The sequence below is a fragment of the Nicotiana tomentosiformis genome, chromosome 2, assembly GCF_000390325.3.
Source record: "Nicotiana tomentosiformis chromosome 2, ASM39032v3, whole genome shotgun sequence".
NCBI classification, from domain to species: domain Eukaryota; kingdom Viridiplantae; phylum Streptophyta; class Magnoliopsida; order Solanales; family Solanaceae; genus Nicotiana; species Nicotiana tomentosiformis.
In genome coordinates, this window is record NC_090813.1 from 56,613,857 (window position 1) to 56,636,111 (window position 22,255).

Here is a 22,255-nt window from a genome sequence, read left to right on the forward strand (position 1 = left end):
ATTCTGGAGAATATATGTTTCACGTTTCGAGAATTATTTTAATCATTGAATTCCTTTAACACTTTTGGCTTTATTTTAAGTTAGGGAATTTTATATTTTTCATATTATTTTTATATATTCAATGTATATTCGGCAAAAGTTATGAAATAGTTGTCCAATTAGTTACATGTAGCTAAATTGATCAATGAAAATATAAATTGATCTATTTAAAGGGAGGTACAATCGAGGAAAAAGAGCAGTCTAGTGCATTAAGCTCCCGTTATATGCGGGGTCGGAGAAAGAACGGACCATAAAAATCTATTATACGAAAAGTAAAGGTAAAGGTGCTCATCGAGGAACAATCTCTAAAAAAATAAAGGTACTCAACAAAACTCTACAATTTTAAAAAAAAAATACAAGTAATACTTGTTAATATTTCATCACGTCTAGTGACCCCTATAAAAGGTTGGACATGACCTTTTTTTTCTTGATTCTCCCTCCAGTTAGGTTCCCCTTTATTGAAACTATTACTCATTTCGATGACTCGAACCCACGATCCTAGATTGAAATTGAGGGTGCTGACCACATGAGCAATTTCACTTGTCGGTAAGACCTTACCTTATTAGTTATGATATCATTTCTTCACTAAGAACATTGAAGGGCTCTTACTAATTCTATATGATATATTTAATTAAACTGAATTACTTATTTGGTTACATAGGCCATGGATATGTATAATAAGATCATGGGCAATTAAAGAGAAAGGTGGAAAAAACTATCTGTCTAAACATAGGTGTTCAAAACACCAAAAAAAAATAAAAATAAAAATAAAATAAAATAAAAATCAAAAAACACTATTTGTTGTTGCTTCGAGAAACGAAAATCTAGTTTTAGGTTACGACTCAGTCATGTTACTTATAAAAAGCTGATACGCCAGTAAATTTGGTTCGACATGGGAAATAGTAGTACTTACGCTTTTCAGCAAGCAATATGACATAGGTTGGGTATTTCTAAAGAAATGGGTGGATTTTAATTTTGTTTATAAGTAATACTGGTAGCAAGCTAACAAAATGTCACTAATTATTTGAATGTTCCAAATATTACTATTCTTTGGTCTGTTAGTTTTAGGGTCATATTTGATCCCGAAAAAACATTAAAAGCATTTATAGACTAAAAAATACGAGCAATTTTGATCCTTTTCTGTCTTCAATATTTTCACTTCAATGAATCTTTGTTCACTGACAGTCTGACACCAACTTCTAGGTCACTAAAAACCAAAAGAAAGATGATTGAGGCATTTCCAAAATTACGAATTTTATTTTGGTAAAAATTGTTGGTGTATCGCATACAAATGGCAGAGTTTTTTATTAGAAAATGAATGATCCAAAATAGTGAAATATGTACTACAACACTTGTTGATGAATGTGATCCAACAGTATTCAAACACTTCACAAACAAAGTACTCTCCCTTCACTTTTACGTATCCAATATTCTAAAAATAAATTTTTATTTTTACTTATCACTTTTAGCATATCAATAGAAGATAATTTTTTTTTCTGTTATACCCATAGTATTAATTACTCATTTCAAATCATTTTCTCTAATCCACTAAAAATATACATCAATTAATATGGGGTATCATGGTAAATTATGCACTTTATTTATTATTTTTTAAAGGATATGCAAAGTCCATAATGGACAAGTAAAAGTGAACGGAGAGAGTATATAACTTTATACTTCCTCCGGTCCACAATAAGTGACTATTTTACCTTTGACACACTCATTAAGGAAATACGAACTTCTAGAGAAAAAAGATGTATTCAATAAATTAACCTTAATTAATTGTTACCTTGACACATTGAAATATATAAATACGGGCCAATTTTGAAAAAATAAAATAAAATTTCTTTTTGATTATGTAAATGGACACTTATTTTGGACCAAAATAAAAAGGTAAAATAGTTACTGATTGTGGACCGAAGGGAGTATTAGATATATGTATGGTGCTCACCTCATTTTATTACATGTCTCTAATAGCCTGTTTGGCCAAGCTTCTCACCATGCCAAAAGTATTTTTTTTCCTTTATTTGAGGTGTTTGGCTAAGCTTTTTTTTGGGGAAAAAATATTTTTGGCTAGAAGCAGAAGCAGTTTTGAAAAAGTAGAAAAAAAGTAGTTTCTCTCCGGAAGCAGAAGTAGAAGCAGTTTTGACTTTTCTTCCTACCAAAAATACCCTTTGCAAAATATTATATATACTAAAATAACCTTACTTAGTTTAAACTATTGAGTATTATAAAATGACTTTTGGGATGAACTTTCATATTTATTGAATAAACTTTTGATATATTTAAGTTATCTTGAAAGAATAAAGTACTTTTCAATTTTATTTTTATATTTTACTTAAATAAAATAAAAAACTTAATTATTATCTTTAACAATAAATATTTGTAATTATTTATCTACTTATATAATATTAACTATTAAACAAATCTTTTTATGTCTTTATTTGTAATTTGACACTTAAAAGTATTTTTTGAAAAGTTTGGCCAAATATAAATTATTGTTCAAAAGTGCTTTTCAAATTGATTAGCCAAACACAAATTGCTTTTCTCCAAAAGTATTTTTTCAAAAATTACTTCTCAAAATAAGCTGATTTTTCTAGCTTGGCCAAACAGACTATAAATACGTCTTTTACATAAGGTAAATCCAGATATTTTTGAAACCTTAGCAAAATAAGGCCATGTATTCCAAGAGGGAGATTCGATCGGCATTAGTTGTGTGATGCCTCTTTTTATCTTACACATTTGTAGACCCATATCTTATATATTTGGATCCATAATATTCTGGGACCACAAACTTGTTAGACAAAAAAAAATACCTCACACAACTAGCGTCAATTATGTGAGACACAAAATAAAAATTTTCCGATAAATGAATATCCATTATATCATCTGACTTTTTTGGGGAAGCAATAACTGGTTGGTGGAACATTAAACTAGACGAAGGAAAACAAGAAAGCCATTATATCGCCTCTGGAGGTCACGTGACCTTGGGGGTCCCTTTTGCTTGTCATTATATTTTGAAGGCAATAATGACTGACTTTGACCCAAGAACGAATATAAATCATTTACTGGGCGCTGAATGTTATAGTACTTGGTACTCCCTCCGGTCTCACATACTTATTAATTTTTACCATGCCTTTTTAATTTCTTCATTAAAACAAAATTGGAAAAAATATACAGCTGGTCACTTTTTAAAACATATTTAAGAAAATAATACTATTCTTTGTTTATTTCATAAATGACAATTTGTTTACACTAATGGCAAATAGAGATTATGCACATTAGGGATTTAGTTATATTCTCATATTTTTTATTACATTTCTCTCTCTTCTTTAACTGTTATACTCAATTTATTCACTTAATCATTATGAAACAAATACTATATACCCAGTTATTCATTATATATATTTAGTATAATTTTTTAGAGGAATTTTCTGTATACTATTGTATTAATATTGGGGAAAAGGTAATATACATGGTATAACTCAATTCAATTATATTTTTATTGAAGTATAATATTATATATTCCTGGTATAATTCATTTTTAGAGGTATACTAATGTATTAAAATACATATTATAATTCAATATATGTTATAATGGTATTAAGGTATTATATTACATATATATGGTATAATATTTTTTTTAGAAACGCCATGTATATAAATATTAATGTAAGAATATACCTTCTATGACCTTTATAAGAATATACCATTTAATGAGAAATATTGTGTATACTAAGGTAATAATATACATTTGATCTTCTTAATAAGAAAGTACTCCTTGGTATAATCATGATATAAATTTACATGGTTTATAATATATATATATATATATATATATATATATATATATATATATATATATATATATATATATATATATATATATCTCAAATATACAATATATTTTTCTTGAAACATATGTATTTTATTTTTTCGAATAATATAAAAATGTATACTTTGCTAGATAATGTTGTATAAAAGGTACATGTACTTTTTCTAGTAAAAAGATTCATGTAGGAATGTAGAAAATCTGTTATGGAATAAATTAGTTTCAAACAAAAAATATAGAAAAACATATTATCATTTAAATATATTAGGGATTGGTTTCAAGAGAAAATATAGGAAAAAATGTTAAAAAGTATTAGGAGCATTTTCACTAAGGAAATAAATGCATTGAGTGCGTGATTATAGGTACATGGTTTAAAGGTGTCTGCTAGAAATATAATTATTTAGTTATCATGTGTGTAAAATAGCTATTGCTGCTACGTTTCTGAAACTTTTCCTTAAATTATGCCTATTTATGTTTTTTGCCCTTATAGATACTTCGAGAGGCTTATTAGTTCAAAAAGAACTTTGGAAAAAAGAAGATAATTCCTTCTAAATATTTGAAGGAATCCAATAAAGCGGACCATTAAAAAAACTAAAAAAATCAATTAAAGTGGATCGGAGAAAGTAACAAAGAATGGAAGAGAGATGTGTTTACCCTCAAAATCGGATAACAATTGAATTTGTAAGTGATTTTAAGGATACGTGGACTAACTTGACACAAAACGATAAATTAGATTGCAATTGAAATAAATAATGGTAAAGTAAATGCAAGCTATACGAATGGAACAGTCTTAGCCTTGGAAGGTTAATCACCCTCGATCCAGGTACACTTCGAACGGTGTCAGGACACAGAAGAACAAATGCTTAAAGAGAAATAATAATAATGTATTGCTTTTAAATGCGTGTTACCATGTCCTCAATGAATTATTAGACCCCCATTTATATTGTAGAGGAGTCCTACTTTAGGTACAATTCTATAAAAAGGTAAAAATTCCTTATCACACAACAGAAACGACAAAACAGTCGAAACGTCTCGTCAGTCAAGTCTTAACGGCATTAAATATTTGTCAGTCGTTGGTCGGCCACTCTTGGATGCGAATGTCGTTGAAAAACTATAAATACCTCCTCATTTGCTCATTCAAACATTACATTCAAACCTTTTGCCCTCGTAACTTAGCGATCTTAATATTTTCAGGCACTTATTTTTCGGTTATTTGAGATCTTTTTATAAGAACTTCTATTCCATCTTCATCCCAAACCATCAAGTGTACTCTTTCAACTTCCCCCTTTTCCTCTTTTTTCCTTCATTTTCAAAGAAATGGCGAAGACTTCAAAAACTGTTCCCCAAAAAGAAACTCCTTCCACCTCGCAGCCGACTTCCGAAGAGACCATTTCGCGTACTGCTGTCGAGGAATCAGTACTGGAACCTTCTCTAAAAATATTCATCCCAAGGGGGTGCCCGGTCAATGATGATTTTAAAATAGAAAAGCCTTCTTCAGTACCAGGCCGGTGTGAGGAGGTCTCGAAGTACATATGCTCGATCACCGAGGATATTCTTTTCGAAGTCAAAAAGGATTGTAACTGGGTTGACATACATGTGGTGGTTCCCGAACCTGACGAAGTCATCACCACCCACGTAGAGGAATGTTTAAGTGTCTACACTTATCCCTTCATGCTGGGCTCCTTAGACCCGATTATCATCGACTTTTGCAATAGATGCGAAGTAACCCTCAGTCAAATTCACCCTTCGTTTTGGAGGATCGTAATCCTCCTCCGTTTCTTTATAAGCAAGATAGAAGAGTGCCCTATCACTATCGACCACCTCATGCATTTATACAGTCCCCGACTCTACCGGGGGGGATTGATCAAGCCCGCCCGTCAGGCCAGTAAAACCCCGTTCTTGAGTATCAATAAAGATCGGGACCAGGGTTGGCTAGGCTGTTTCGTTCGAGTGAGGACCTTGTACATGATCCCGACCGAGCACATGTCATTCCCTGAAAAGTGGAACATGTCAAGTAAGTGTAATTTTGCTTCCAAGATTTAATTTATCGCCTTTTTCCTTTCTTCTTATCGGCGTTCTATGGCGGTGCAGTTGTTGCTCAGATATCGAATGCAATTCCTTGACTCAAGGAGTGGATCGATGGCATCGTATTACAAAGGCCTTATTCCGAGCGTTCGTGGCGCGAGCTTTCAAAGTGCCAATGAGAGGCCCGTTCGCACGGTGAGATCTCTTTCATGAGTGCTATTCGGTTTCACTTTTGTATAACTAAGTCCTCACTTGTTTTATTTCCTTTTGCAAGTTTGTCCAAGGATGTCAAAATGAGTCCCTCATCTGGTAGCGATGATTTTCCCACCGAGTCCCCTGCTCTGAGACATGGTACAATAATAACATACCCAGTATATTTCCATAAAGAGTATTTTCGTTGCCGGGAATTGAACCCGAGTCTCTCGGGTGAGAGCCGAGTATCCTAACTAACTAGACTACAATAGAGTTCTCCGAGCTCGGAGAAGAAGAAGCCAAGGAGAAGGATGGTGCATAAATCCAAAGAAAGCACCAATGTTCGAGCACTATCTTCGGATTCTCTCTATCGGCTGAGGGATGAATCCGAAGAAGAACAAGAAGAAGCCTTCAATTTGGTGGCCTGAGGGTCGTCACGACTCGAAGGGCAAGAGGCATCCGAACCAGAGAGAGATGAGGCCGACCTGCCCCAAGTTAGTGAGGCCGACGAGGAGGCCGTGGACGAACTTCACGGAATGTGGGCGACGCCCTAAAGGAAGTACACGGTGTGGGCGACATTACCGAGTCACATTCGTTCACCGAGTTCATGTTTAATGAGGCTCAGACGGTGAAAGAACATCCCAACGAGGGGGTCCTCGGAGCGGACGACCCCTTCCGCAGCTTTTTCGATGGAATGGATTCTACCGCCACGGAGGACATCACCGGATTGGGTGACTTGGAGGTGCCGAAGAAAAGTTTGTCTTCGGGGACAAGTGGGACTTCTTCAAGCCCGAAGCTGGTCAACCAATTTCCAGCTCTGAGTGTGGATCCCAACCAGAAGTGGTCGATTGTCATCTCCGTTCTAGAGGATGCTCGGATCCTTTCCGCCCTCGTATGGGTGGCCAGCTATCTTCGACGTTTGGTGACCGAGGAGGACCAAGCTAAGATGAATGAGGTAGACGCGCCCTTCCTGTTCAATGTAGCACAACATGCGCTAAACCGGGTAACTTCAAATATCTATTGATGATTTTGATTCATACTTAGACTAACTTGTGGATAATCTTAACATTTTTCTTTGTATTTGTAGGCCTTAATGCTTCATCATGAGGCCTTTATCTGATATTGGGACGAGCTAAACCAGCTTGAAGTCGAGGTCCGAGGGCTCACCGAGAAGAGAAATTCTTACAAACTTCTCAGTGAGTAGCGTGAGGGGGAGGCTAAGAGCCTCCGAGCTGAGTTGGAGGTGGCTCGAAAGGAGCATGCCGATTTGGTCGACCAGGTAAAAATATTTGAGGTTAGTGACGATGAGCTAGGCTTGGTGACTAACGGTCGGAATCCGCAGGTCCAACAAAAAATCGATCGGATCAATCAACTGCGAGCTGAGATAAACGCTGTCAAGGCCGAGACCGATGAATGAAGGGGAAGGATGGAACACTTAGCCTCGAAAAAGGAGACTGCTCGGGCAGCTAGTTTCGGCTGAGGCCCAGCTTCGAGCGGCAAAAGAAAAGGCTGAGGTGCAGGCCAAAAGGGTTGGGGAGCTCCAGTCTCAGCTAAGTGTGGCTGTCTCCGGTCGAGGAAAGCTTGCCAAGGAGGTGGAAACGGCCAAGTCGGTGGTCACTGTTGTTAAAGCCGATGCCGACAAAATGGTGGTCTAATATAAGGCCGATGCCGAGGTGGCCCAAGTCTGAACAAAAGATATCGTCGAGCATGCAAAGCGAAAATCTCGAAGGGAGGTCCTCGAGGAGATTCAGGCTCGGGGTTTCGACTTGTTGGCTGAAATCGAGAGTGCTAAAGGGCTCGAAGCCGAGGCCAAGAGGTTGGATTATCCCGAGGAAGACTCCGAGGGTTCGAGCGGATCCGAGGGTGGAGGAGATTCCGAAGGTCCTGGCGACGAGGCGGGCTCTGGTGAAGACCAGACCGTTTAAATGTCTTGCACATTTTTTGTATTTTCGTACTTCTGTACTTTTGTACTTTTGTCAAGGCCGTTTGGCCTTTGTAAAGACTGTACATATATAATACAAGGCTTGTTTTTTCCTTCGGCAATCTCGGAGTTTTGTTGTGTATTTTGCCTTATTATTTATATTTGCAAAGATCGAAATGCCTTAGCATGAGATAGTTAGGTCATATTCGGAGGTTCGAACAGGCCTTGCCTTCGACATTATTTTGTTTAAGGCATTGTCGGGGTTTGGTATGAACGGAAACCTTTTCCCAAAGTACTTATAATTTTTAGGTTATAGTTTGCCGAAGGTAGCCTTTAGAACCGGTTTTGAATTTTTTCAAGGCCTTGTTTTTTATTACGGGTCACGGACGTCTCCGAGCCGTTTTAATATGGCCGTAGACTTCTTAGTTCGGGTGTTGCCCAGTGGGCTTGTTACCTCGAGTTATCCGGGCTTGCCTAAGATAACAGTCCCCGAATAGGGATGGCCGTAGCCTTTAAGGTTCAGGCATTGCCTAATAGGTCTTTGTGCCTCCGGGCTCCGATAGCCCGAGCCGTCCATTTTTGGACGAAGGTGTTGCCCAATGGGCTTGTCACCTCGAGTTATCCGGGCTTGCCTAAGATAACAGTCCCCGGATGGGGATGATCGTTTAAACCAGGATAAGGCGGCATGACCTTCTTCCACTACCGATCTCATAAGTTATATGACTGCCCCTGAGTTAAACTCGTCATCCTCGACCGATGATCCTAAGTTTGCAAGGGCATCGACCTCATTATTTTGATCCCGAGGTACGTGTTGCAAAGTTCATTCTTTGAACCGACATAATGTTACCTGCAACTTATCCAGGTACCTTTGCATCAGTTCTTCTCTGACCTCGAACATGCCATTAACTTGGTTCACCACGAGGAGGGAGTCACACTTTTCTTCGATCACCTCTGCCCCCAAGCTTTTGGCTAGTTCGAGACCTGCAATCATGGCCTCACATTCGGCCTCGTTGTTAGTCAATTTCACAGTTCTAATAGATTGTCTAACTACATTTTCTATTGGTGGCTTCAATACGATGCCAAGTTCGGACGCTTTTGCGTTTGAGGCACCGTCCGTAAAGAGGGTCCAAATCCCTGAGGAGGTCCCTAAGTTGATTAATGACTCTCTTTCGACCTTGGGTATAAGAGCCGGCGTAAAGTCGACCACAAAGTCTGCCAAAATTTGAGATTTAATGGCGGTCCGGGGTCGATATTCAATATCGTACCCAATGATTTCCACGGCCCATTTGGCCAACCAGCCCGAGAGCTCGGGATTATTCATAACATTCCTTAATGGGTAAGTAGTCACGACACATATGGGGTGACACTGGAAGTATGGTTTTAGCTTTCTAGAGGCGCTTAGCAAAGCGAGCACCAGCTTTTCTAGGTGAGGGTACCTAGTTTCGGCCTCACCTAGGGTCCTACTAACATAGTAAATTAGAAATTGTGTACCTTGCTCTTCCCGGACCAGGACTCCACTTACCGCTATCTCTGATACTGCCAAGTACAAGTATAGTTGTTCGTCTGTCTTCGGCGTGTGAAGCAGCGGTGGGCTCGATAGAAACCGCTTGAGTTCTTCCAAGGCCCGTTGGCACTCCTGGGTCCATGAGAAATTATTATTTTTCTTCAATAGTGTGAAGAACCGGTGGCTCTTGTCGGAGGACCTCGACATGATTCACCCCAGGGAAACTATGCGCCCGGTTAATCTTTGCACAACCTTCACGTTGTCCATAACCGTGATATCTTCTATGGCTTTAATCTTGTCAGGGTTGATCTCGATTCCCTGGTTGGATACCATGAACCTGAGGAATTTACCTGATCCAACTCCAAACGCATATTTCTCCGGGTTCAGCTTCATATTATATTTCTTCAATATGTTGAAGGTTTTCTGTAAATGTTTTAAATGGTCCTCTGCTCATTGAGACTTAACCAATATAACGTCAATGTAAACCTCCATTGATTTTCCTATTTGTTTCTCAAACATCCGGTTTACTAGGCGTTGGTAAGTGGCACCGTACTTAGTGATGTATGTGTTTTTCCTGATCATCCGGGTTCATCCGTATTTGGTTGTACCCGGATAGGCAACGAGAAAACTGAGGATCTCGTGGCCGGCTGTGGCATCGATTATGCGATCGATGTTGGGCAAAGGGAAGGATTCCTTGGGACATGCCTTATTCAAATCCTTATAGTCTACAGACATTCTTAATTTATTCCTTTTTTAGGGACTATCACTACATTTGCTAACCAATCCGGGTATTTGACCTCCCGGATGGACCCTATTTTAAGGAGTTTAGATACCTCGCCCTTGATGAAAGCATGTTTGACCTCGGACTGAGGTTTTTTCTTTTGCTTGACTGGATGGAACCTCGGGTCCAGGCTCAGTTTGTGAGTGGTTATCTCCGGCGGGATCCCTGTCATATCAATGTGGGACCAAGCGAGACAATCTTTATTAGCTATAAGAAATTGAATGAGTTTTTTCCTTAGCTTGGGGCTTAACCCCGTGCCTAGGTATACCTTTCGATCGGGCAAATGTTCACTCAATGTGACTTGTTCCAGTTCCTCAACCGTTGATTTTGTAGCGTCAGAGTCATCAGGGGGCTATAAAAGATCTGGGGACCCCGTAATCATCGTCTTCATCAGTCACCCGTTTCCCCGGTTGAGTCGGGGCTGGTGTCAGTAATTGCTATTTAGCTTCTTACTTTGCGGTCGAACCCGGCCCCTTTGTCATTGCAAGTGCGGATATCGGAATCGCCTCTTCGACCGCAAATATCTCCTTTGCGGTTGGTTGTTTTTCGTAGATTGTTTTAATACCACTTGGTGTTGGAAATTTCAATACTTGGTGCAGAGTCGAGGGTACTGCCCTCATGTTGTGGATCCATGGCCTTCCGAACAAAGCCTTGTACCTCATGTCTCCTTCGATCACATAAAACTTAGATTCCTGGATGGTCCCGGCGGTGTTCACCTATAATGTTATCTCTCCCTTAGTGGTTTCACATGCCATGTTGAACCTGTTTAGTACTCGGACTGCAGACACGATTTTATCTTGTAGATCGAGCTGCCCCACGACCCTCGATCGGATGATGTTAGCCGAGCTACCTGGATCAATTAACACACGCTTAACTCGAAATTTACTTACGAGTACGGATATTACCAGTGTGTCATTGTGGGGCTGCACGATCCCTTCCGCATCTTCGTCGTTAAAGACAAGGTTCCTTCCGGTATGTAATCTCGAGTCCATTTTTCCCTCATGATGGACACTTTGGTGCGTTTCAACATCGGCCCCTGAGGGACATCGACCCCATCGATGATCATGTTAATGACGTGTTGAGGCTCTTCTTGTTTGATCTGTTTGTTAGAATCCCTATTTCTGAAATGATTCTTGGCTCGGTCGCTTAGGAATTCTCGAAGATACCTATTATTGAATAGTCGGGCTACTTCCTCTCTCAACTGTCGGCAATCCTCCGTTCTGTGGCCGTGACTGCCGTGATATTTACACATCTAGTTAGGATCCCTTTGGGTTGGATTGGATTGTACAGGTAGAGGCCATTTGATATCTTTGATGCGTCCGATAGCTGATACAATGGCGGCAACATCGACGTTAAAGTTGTATTCCGATAACCTCGGTGCTTCTTTAGGTCCGATGGGCCTGTCGAAGCTGTTTTTGCTCATGGGTCCCCGGTTGCTCTGACCTCGATCACTTCTCCTTTCATTTCTCATAGTGTTCCGCCCGTACCCTCTGCTTCTTCGGTCTCCATTATACGGCTGATATCGATCCTTGTTTGATCTCGGTTCACGATCGATGTCTCTCTTGACTATGTTGTTGGTTCTGACGGGATAAACGGACATTGAAGGGGCCCCGAGTTGATCATCTTCGACTTTGATTTTAGACTGATACCGGTTATGCACGGCCCAAGTAACGGCCAGATATTCTATTAGGTTTTGTTTCATCTGCTGTGAAGCCACCGAGCTTCGAACATTGAGCCCTTGGGTGAAAGCCTGAACGGCCCAATCATCAGCGACCGGTGGCAGGCCCATTCGTTCCATTTGAAACCGGAACACGAACTCTTTGAGCATCTCGTTATCCTTATGTTTTACTTTGAAAATGTCCGATTTTCTGGTCTCGGCCTTGATGGCCCTGGTGTGTGCTTTCACGAAAGAATCTGTAAGCATAGCAAATGAGTCAATAGAATTAGGAGGTAAGTTGTGATACCATATCATAGCTCCTTTTGACAAGGTCTCTCCGAACTTCTTCCAAGGACAAACTCAATCTCATCATCCTCCAAGTCGTTACCTTTGATGGCACATGTGTAAGAGGTTATGTACGTTTCTAATGACATTAGGAATATAACAAAAAATAGCAAGATTATTAAATACTTTTTATATTAACAATTCAAGTGAAAACCACATTTAATAGTTACCTATAGTGTAAATGTGTAATACTAATTATAAGTATAGTTAACTAAAATTACATGTGTCATTTATTTGTTGGTGGGGTGTAAACACCCGGTGCAGGTAAATTGTTACGATACCGGAAGTAATCTCAACCCGATCAAGTAGTAATGATTAGTGATCAGATATTTTCTCTAAACTGATCATTACTTAGAAAGTTTAATTAGTACTCATTCTAATGATTAGTGATCAGATATATATCATTCTAATTTAGCTAACACTGTGTTATAAAAAAGTTTTGGGACCAAACAATTAATGCATTAGAAATAGTTTCTATGATTATCACACTGTCTTATTCAATATCTTCAACCGTCTTCCCTAGAGTTCAAATCATAATATTACATGTTAAAATGTTAGTGATTTGTACCTCTTATTCAATATAATGTTTACTATATATACTTTTCTAGTGGTTTCTTGTTTTCGTTTTTAGGCAACTCAAAGATCTTATACGTAAACCCCCTACGAGGCCAAAATTTTCATCACAACCGTAGACCTTAAAAACAGCTTATTGCTTGTAATGACTATTCATGACCAAATAATAATAAAAAGTGTAACTGCTAGTGTATGGTATACTCCATTTTTTCTCTCTCTCAAGATAGTGTATTCCATTTACATCGGTGATCAATCGACCATCATGTGGTCTTATTCTTATTAATAATTAAAGCCTGTAATTTTCTAAAGTCAGCTAACTTTATTTATTAGTATTTTCTTCGGTACACAATAAGTGATTTTTTGATTTTTTTTGTTATGGTCCAAAATATTTTTTTTTTTAAATTTCAAGAATGAATTAATTATTTTTTTTCTACATTGTCCTTTGTTAATTTGTGTGAAAATAATCAAAAAAAAAAAATTAGAACAGTAAAAGAGTAGTGAGTAGTTAAAACTGATGTGACACATGACTCAATCCATGTAATTAATGTTTACCAAACATCGATGTGGTCAAAATTCCTCCACTCATGCACAAGTTGTCATGTTAGAAGTTAAGAATGGCCATTATTGCCAAACCACCTCATTTTCATGTATTATTAATTAATAGTAACTCTTTAGCTCCCAGAGCTGAAAGCAGAGAAGGAGTTTTAAGTTCAGAAAGATTTTCCCAATATTTCAGCAGAAACTCCAGACCATTTGACAAAGGTCTTTGTGACGATCCGATCCATCGTTTTGATAATTTAAGTCCCGTTCGGTGGCATAAGGCCCTGTACAGCTTCGTATTATATGTATTGACTTGCGTGTGTAGTTGAATTTAGTTACCGGATGATTGAGAGTGATTTGGGACACTTAGTCCCTAAAACGGAAACTTAAGTCTTAGAATTTTGACCGTAGTTGGAACTATGTGAAGACGACTCCGGAATGGAGTTCCGTCGGTTCCGTTAGCTCCGTTGGGTGATTTTGGTCTTAAGAGCGTGTCCAGACTGTGAATCTAAGGTCTGTAGCCAATTTAAGCTTGAAATGACGAAAGTCGAATTTTTGAAAAGTTTGATCGGGGGTTGACTTTTTGATATCGGGGTCGGAATCCGGTTCTGAAAATTTGAATAGCTTTGTTATGTCAATTATGACTTGTGTGCAAAATTTGAAGTCATTCCGGATTGATTTGATGTGTTTCGGCATAAGATATAGAATTTAAAAGTTCAAAATTCATAGATTTTGATTTGAGGTGTGATTTGTCATTTTGATATTGTTCGATGTGATTTGAGGCCTCGAACAGGTCCGTGTTATGTTATGGGACTAGATGGTGTGATTGGACGGGGTCCCGAGGGGCTCGGGTGTATTTCGGAGTGGTTCTGGACCAAGTTTGGGTGTTTTGATGCTGCTGGTTGCTGGTTCTGGTGTTGTTCTTCGCGTTCGCGAGGAGCCTCTCGCGTTCGCGAAGAAGGATTTTGCTGTTAGGACTTTGTTCTTCGCGTTCGCGAAGGACATTTTGCTGTTTGTCATCTCATTTTAGAGGCTGATATCTCGCAATATATAAGAAATTTGGGGATGATCTAAAAATGAAAGTTGTAGCCCTTGGTATCTAGTTTGGAGTTGTGTACAACAAGTTATGATAGATATACTATAGGTTGTCCGCAAAGAGTTTGGAAATCTCTGTTACACAGGGCTGATTTTGGAAGCTTATATCTCATAATCTATAAGGAATTGGGAGATGAGCATCAAATAAAAGTTATAGTCCTTGGAGTCTAGTTTGCAGAAAGTTAAACCATTCATCATTTGAAATTTTGTACAAAAAGTTATGACCATTATATTAGAGGCTGTCTGAGAAAAGTTTGAAAATGACTTTTGAAGAATTTGTTCTTCGCGAACGCGAGGGGAGTCTCGCGAACGCGAAGAACAAACCCCTGGGCAGTAGAATAAAGTTCAAATTCGTGTCATTCTTCCATTTTTGGACCAAGGAAGCTCAGGTGAGGCGATTTTTCGAGAGTTTTTCAAGAAAAATATTGGGGTAAGAATTCCTAACTTGATTTTGGTTAAATTACATGAATCTATTGTTGTTTTTATCACTAAATTAGTGAATTGGGTTGAAAAATTTAGAAAATCCTCTTGGTTTAAATTTTAGATTTGGAGGTCGATTTGTTATTGGAATTTGATAAAATTGGTATGGTTGAACTCGTATCGGAATGGGTGTTCGGATTTCATGAAAATTATATCGGGTTCCGAGAGGCGAGTCCCGCGTTGACTTTTGTTGACTTTTTGGAATAAATTTTTAAGTCGACGTATTATTATCCGGAATTATTTCTGATGAATTTTAATGAAGTTATACAATTAATTTGGATAGGTTTGGGCGGTCTGGTGGTCAATTCAAGCAAGAAAGCGATTTTAAAATATCAGCATAACTTCAAAGAGATAAGTATCTTGCCTAACCTCGAGTGGGAGAATTATTCCTTAGGCATTGAGTTTTATGTGGAAATTGTATGGTTGGAAGCCGTGTACGCGAGGTGACGAGTACGTACTCGGGCTTATATGTACAAATTTTATTGGTTTAAAGTTTTAGGCATCTTTATGTATTAAATTGGATAATTGTTGGCACTAGTAAATACTTGAGTTATCATGTTGCATTCCTTAATTATCAAGTTTGTATTTTATATAATAATTTGGTGTTATTGTTATTTGGATTTTATGTGAATTCCGTGTGTTTGTTGATTTGATATGTTTCTTGGAACTAAATTCATGATGGAATCCTTATCTGCAAATGTTTATTAAATAAGTTTAAATCGAGGAGTTAATATAATTATCAAGAATATGGAGCCTTGGGCTATTTATTGAGAAATTTACTGATTCTGCTACATATTGGAACTTGATTGTGGTCAGTGACAAATTATGATATGAATTATTGTATTGTGTTGTGGATTAAACACTCTCCTTGATATTATTTATGATTCTTACCTTGCTTGTTAATGATATACATGTGCTTGGTGAGGAAGAGTGTAAAGCACGAAGGGTGATGCCGTGCCATTTGAATTATATTATCATGTGAGGGAGAGTGTAAAGCACGAAGGGTGATACCGTGCGATTGAGAGTGTAAAGCACGAAGGGTGATGCCGTGCTGTTTCACTTATATTATCAGGTGAGAATGAGAGTAAAAGCACGAAGGGTGATGCCGTGCCGTTTCATTTATATTATCAGGTGAGGATGAGAGTAAAAGCACGAAGGGTGATGCCGTGCAATTATTTTTATATTATCATATAATCATGGCAAGAAGGGTGTTTCCGTGCAGGAGAGGACGAGAGACATACATTATATTATGATATTGTTTGTTGTGTATACATTCATGTCTTTATCTTGAGATGTTATTGTGCACCTATGTTTTCTATGTGACTTGTAGTCGTGTTGCTTCATGTGTGCCTCTACTTTATTCTTTTTATTGTTATTGGCACTTCTCCCACTTAGTTGGTACTATTGTATGTATGTACTGTGAGAAAGATATAAATATACGAAGGGTGTTGCCGTGCCAATTGATTTGATCTACACACACACACACACACACACACACACACACACACACACACACACACACACACATATATATATATATATATATATATATATATATATATATATATATATATATATATATATATATATATATATATAGGGTGAGAATGAGACAAGTGCACGAAGGTATTGCCGTGCCATTTGATGTGATGTCTTGAATATATTTCTCACGCCATGAAAGTTAAATGAGGCGTCACATGGTGACTTTTACTTGAAAGAATTATATTTGAAAGATATTTACTTGAAAGAATTATATTTGAAAGATATTTACTTGAAAGAATTATATTTGAAACATATTTACTTGAAAGAATTATATTTGAAAGTTATTTACTTGAAAGAATTATATTTAAAAGATATTTACTTGAAAGAATTACATTTGAAAGATATTTACTTGAAAGAATTATATTTGAAAGATATTTACTTGAAAGAATTATATTTGAAAGATATTTACTCGAAAGAATTTATATTTGAAAGATATTTACTTGAAAGAATTATATTTGAAAGATATTTACTTGAAGGAATTATATTCGAAAGCTATTTATTGGAAAGAATTATATTCATAAGAGATTTATTTGAAAGAATTCTATTTGAAAGATATATTTATTTGAAGAAAGTATATTTGAGATATATTTATTGAAAAGGATTATATTCTAGAGACTTTCATTGAAAAACTTATAGATAAAAGATGTATATTTTGAAAGACTTGATTAATTGGTTGTACCTGTGTTTATTATTCGTTGAGTAATATTTATAATGTTCGTGTTGCCTTGCTGTTTAAATCACTAGTCGATTGGTGTTGCCCTTATTGTTATTTGTTTTCTATTATTTTCTTATGCTATATTGCACAGATTATTTGACTAGTGAGTGTTTTGACTGTATCTCGTCTCTACTCCATTGATGTTAGTCTTGATACTTACTGGGCACCGCTGTGGTGTGCTCACTCTATACTTTTGTACATTTTTGTGCAGAGCCAGGTATTGAAGATAACGGACTTGGGCAGAGTTAAAGCGGGATCGTAAGGATTCAAGGTAGATCTGCTTGGTCATCGCAGTCCCTTGGAGTCTTTTCATTTCATTGTATTGTTAACTTGTAATCAAACAGTATTGTATATTCGGTTTGCGTGATCATTCTATGTATTCAGTTAGAGTTCGTGACTCAGTACTACCAGTTTTGGAAGGTTATACATTCATATTTGTTCCGCTGTTAGTTTTGATTACCTATTTAATCGATTATAAAAAAAAATGGCTTCAAAAGGTAATTAAAATCGACTTATCTAGTCTTAGAGACTAGGTGCCATCACGACGCCTGTGGTGGGATTTTGGGTCGTGACACGTTGGTATTGGGTCGTGACAGTCTTGAACAACTGCTTTATTCTCTTTTAAAATCATTATGTAGCTCTAGAATTGTCTTATATGTGGATGGGACAAAGAGGGAAGGAAATATGTGTAAGAGGAAGGTGAGTGATATTAGAGGAAATTAAGGGTGTGTTTGGTATGAAGGAAAATGTTTTCATGGAAAATGAGTGGTTTTATCGCTTATTTTCCCTTGTTTGGTTGGTGAGTGAAAAATTTTTTCCGAAAAATATTTTTTTACGAATCTCCCCCCCCCCCCCCCAAAAAAAAAATACAAAATATCCACGTTTTCAAGACTCTATTTTCTTCAAGAATTTAATTATTCTTCTAAAAATGCACACAAAACCAAAGAACTAATGTATTGCTTTAATATTTTTTTTACACAAAAACAATATTAAAATTTGTGCTCCATAACTAAAAGAAAATACTCTTTTTTTGGTTGAAAAGAAAGTACTCTTTGTATAACATGAAAATAAAGTATTCTTTTTTGTTGAAATGAAAAAAAATACTTTTTCTACATCATGATAAGAAAATACTCATTTTGTTGAAATGAAAGAAAATATTTTTTTATATCATGAAAAGAAAATACTCATTTGTTGAAATAAAAAAAATACTCTATCTATAACATAAAAAGAAAGTATTGTTAATAATATTTTTATTTAGGGTGGGGGTCGGGTCGGGGTTGAGGTGGGTGAGGGTGGAGGTGGGTTGATGGGGATAGGGAATAGGGTGTGGAATGTTGAAAAGGAGTTTTGGAAAATGTTTTTCTTTTGTTGATAGGGAAAATATTTTTCTCAATTAAAGGAAATTGAGTTCACGAAGAAAATATTTTTCAAAATATTAAGCCAACCAAACATGGGAAAATTGGAATACATTTTCCGAAAAATATTTTTCTTCATACCAAAAACACCCTAAATGGAGTGACAATCTTTTAATTGAGACATGAAAGGTGGGGTAAGGACGGTCCTCCATTCTAGTAGAAACAAATTAAATACTATATGCATGCGACCAATGCGCCAATCTTTTCAGAAATGTAGTAGGGACCAAACTCTCAAAATAAAAGGGAGACTTAGAAAAAGTACTACATTGACATTGTGGGATTATACTGGATTTTTCGTTGTTATTGTTGTTATTGGGATTGCTAAGTGAAAGCGAAGAAGTAACAGTTTGATATTCCTGATAGCCTCAACAGCAAAATCAGGAAGTAAAATTAGTAGGAGGTTGGGACGGTTGGTTATAAAGGGCTTGAAATGGTGACATACGTATGTGGTATACCACACCTCTGCTGATAAGTTATGTGTGCCTTTTCATATTTTGATGATCTAACAAATTTTATGATAAGAACCAGATCGAGAACTTGTTACATATCCTCAAGGTGCCAAAGTACAACAAATCTCAAATCGGGTACAAGTTCCAACAGCTAGAGTCAAAGAGACGACAGAGGGAACATATGTACATTAGTTCCTTTGTTGTTTGTACCAGTCAACTTCTCACAGTTGTAAAGTCTCTGCAACTATTTCTCTGCACACACACAATAGTGTGAACAGTGCATCAGTCACTTTATGGGAAATGCCTTGTACCGGATATTTGCTTGCATCATCAAAGTGACATCACTTGGATATTATTAACATGAAGCAATGAAGAAAACATACACTTGCACATCCGAGAATTAATCAAGTTTCCTCTAAAGTGTGTTGCCATCTTGCAAGTGACTTCCAGGCTTCAAGAACAAAGAATAACATAACGAAGGAATAGTTTCCAGCATTGTGTTATTATATGTCCTTAGTTGTGTTGTACCTTTGTTAGAGTAATTTACTTATAATTCCTACTTAGCTTAGCTAGAAGCATTGTGTAAGAAACTATTTGTAAAACCACCTTGTGTTTGTGTCTTGGCTAGAGTTAGTCGAGTTGTGAGCTTTGTAATAGAGTTATTACAAGTGAGTGAGGGATTAAGAGTTTAATTCCTAGGTTATAATATGTTGTAATCTAAAAGTTACTCGGTTAGCGAAGTTGAAACTACGAGTGTAGGGTGTGGTTTTTAATCCCGTGAGCTGGGAGTTTTTCACGTAAAACTATGTTGTGTCATTTACTTATCTCTTATTGTGTTTATTCTGTGGAAACTGATAGAGAACCAGGTTCTATACAGTTAGGTGGACCCTAAGTTTCTCTCAATTGGTATCATAGCAAGTTCTTTCTATCAGGCTAACACCTAGAAAGGATCCAAATGGCTGCTCCACCAAACTTTGAAGAAGGTTAATTAACCTACAAACCACCAAGATTCAATGGATAATATTGTGGATGGTGGAAGACAAGGATGCATGATTTTATCATGGCTGAAGATTCAGAGCTCTGGGATGTTATCTGTGATAGACTCTTCGTCCCTATGAAGACCATTGGCAAACCAGTAGTGACAGTTCCCAAGACAAGGAAGGAGTACAATGATGCTGACCGCAAAGCTATAGAAAAGAACTTCCGAGCAAAAAAGATCCTCATCTGTGGTATTGGACCAGACGAATACAACATAATCTCTGCCTGTCAATCAGCCAAGGAGATCTGGGAAGCTCTCCAAATGGCACACAGAGTAACAACTCAAGTCAAGCAGTCGAAGATCGACATGCTCACCACTGAGTATGAACCCTTCAGGATGAAGGATGATGAATCCATTCAGGACATGTACACTCGATTCAACTTTATTATCAACGAGCTCCACTCTCTAAGAGAGATAATTCCAAGGAACAAACTTGTCCGAAAATTACTCAGTGTATTACCTAGTTCCTGAGAAAGCAAACTAAATGCTATTAGGGAGGCAAAAGTTGATCACTGATGAACTCATCGGAAATCTAAAGACCTATGAAATGAAGAAGAAGAAGAAGAAGAAGGACCATGAAAGAAGAGAGCCCAAAAGGAGAAGAACCTGGTCCTTAAGGCAGATGATAATGATTCAAGTGGTGAGGATGCTGACATGGCCTATTTGTTGAAGCGATTTCAGAAAATGGTTCGTAGGAATTGAGGCATTCCAAAAAGGGGCAGCTCCAACAAGCCAAGAGGTTATGACTTGTGTCATAAATATAGTAATCTAGGACACTTCATCAAAGACTGTCCTCTCCTCAATCAAGACCAGTACAAGCACAATACAGACAAAGCAGTCAAGGGGAACCCAGTTCATGATAAAAGATTCAAGAGAAAAGAAGCCACTGACAATGTTGTGAAATAAGTTTTTGCTGCATGGGGAGATTCTTCCAGTGAATCTGGAGAAGATGATGAACAAGGTGATACCTCCATGATGGCAGTTGAAAGTGAAGCAGCTGGATATGACTCTATCTTTGCCCTGATGGAAAAATCTAACGATGATTAAGATGATGATGATGATGATGAGGTAAACTTTCTAGAAGTTTAAAGAAATTTGAAGTCTTACTCTCAGAAGAAGCTTATATCTTTGGCAAATATTTTAATTGGTTCTTATCATAGTCTTATAAATGATAAAAATTCATTAACTATGGAACTAGGAGAGGTAGAACATGAAAGATGATCTAGTAGTCGTAGTGGTTGACCTAAAAGAAACCATCGAGGTTCTAAAGAAAGAAAAGGATGTTCTGACTGAAAAAATTGAAAACGTAGAAAATGAGAGAGATGACCTGTTGGTAGTTGTTATGGATCTAAAAGAAATAATAGAGGAGCTAAATATAGGAAATAATTCTGGGAATATCCAAAAGGGAAAGGAAGTTTCAAGTGAGACACACATTAAACTTGAAAAAGAAATCAAATCTGTGAAATCTAGTCTGTGTGCAGAACTTGAGTGAAACAGACAACTTCAGGAAGATCTAGACAAAGTTAAGAATGACCTAGAAAAATCTCTTAAGTGGACCTGGTCCTCTGATTCAATCACCGCTATGTATAAGAACAATGGGGGGAACATGCAGGGAATCGGGTTCCAAAAGGAAAAGAATCTTACAATCCTCATAGCAAGTACGTCACTGTCCCTGATAACTTGGCTTTGCACTCACTGTGATAACACTGGACATTTTAAAGAAACCTATAAAGCTAGATTTCAGTCCCAACAGAAAAATAAAATTTTTGCTAAAAAAGTAATTATTGCTAAAGAGCCTGGTCCATCAAATAAAAAACGTGTGATGCCTGCTTGGACAAGAAGAAGTTTGATTCAACCTTTTCCTCATTACAAGGGACCCAAACTTGTTTGGGTTCCTAAGTCTAATCCTTGATTTCCTTGTGCAGGGAGCAATGAAAGGAAGCAGCCAAAGATGGTATATGGATAGTGGCTCCTCTAAGCATATGACTGGAAGCACTAATGATTTCCTTTCACTTAAAGCCCTGCAAGGAGAGAGTGTGTCCTTCGGCAATGGCAAAAAGGGATATATTCTGGGAGTAGGAAGAGTTGGGAAGACACTCACTCATTCAATT

At 37.3% G+C, this 22,255-nt stretch overlaps 1 protein-coding gene across 1 annotated transcript; it reads left to right on the forward strand.

Moving 5' to 3' along the window:
- Positions 1–20,165: 20,165 nt before the first annotated feature.
- LOC117274339 (uncharacterized) lies at positions 20,166–21,191 on the forward strand. The gene is made up of 2 exons (XM_033653599.1): positions 20,166–20,509; positions 21,080–21,191. The coding sequence occupies exons 1-2, from the start codon at positions 20,166–20,168 to the stop codon at positions 21,189–21,191; spliced, it is 456 nt and encodes a 151-aa protein (XP_033509490.1).
- The last annotated feature ends 1,064 nt before the right edge of the window (positions 21,192–22,255 follow it).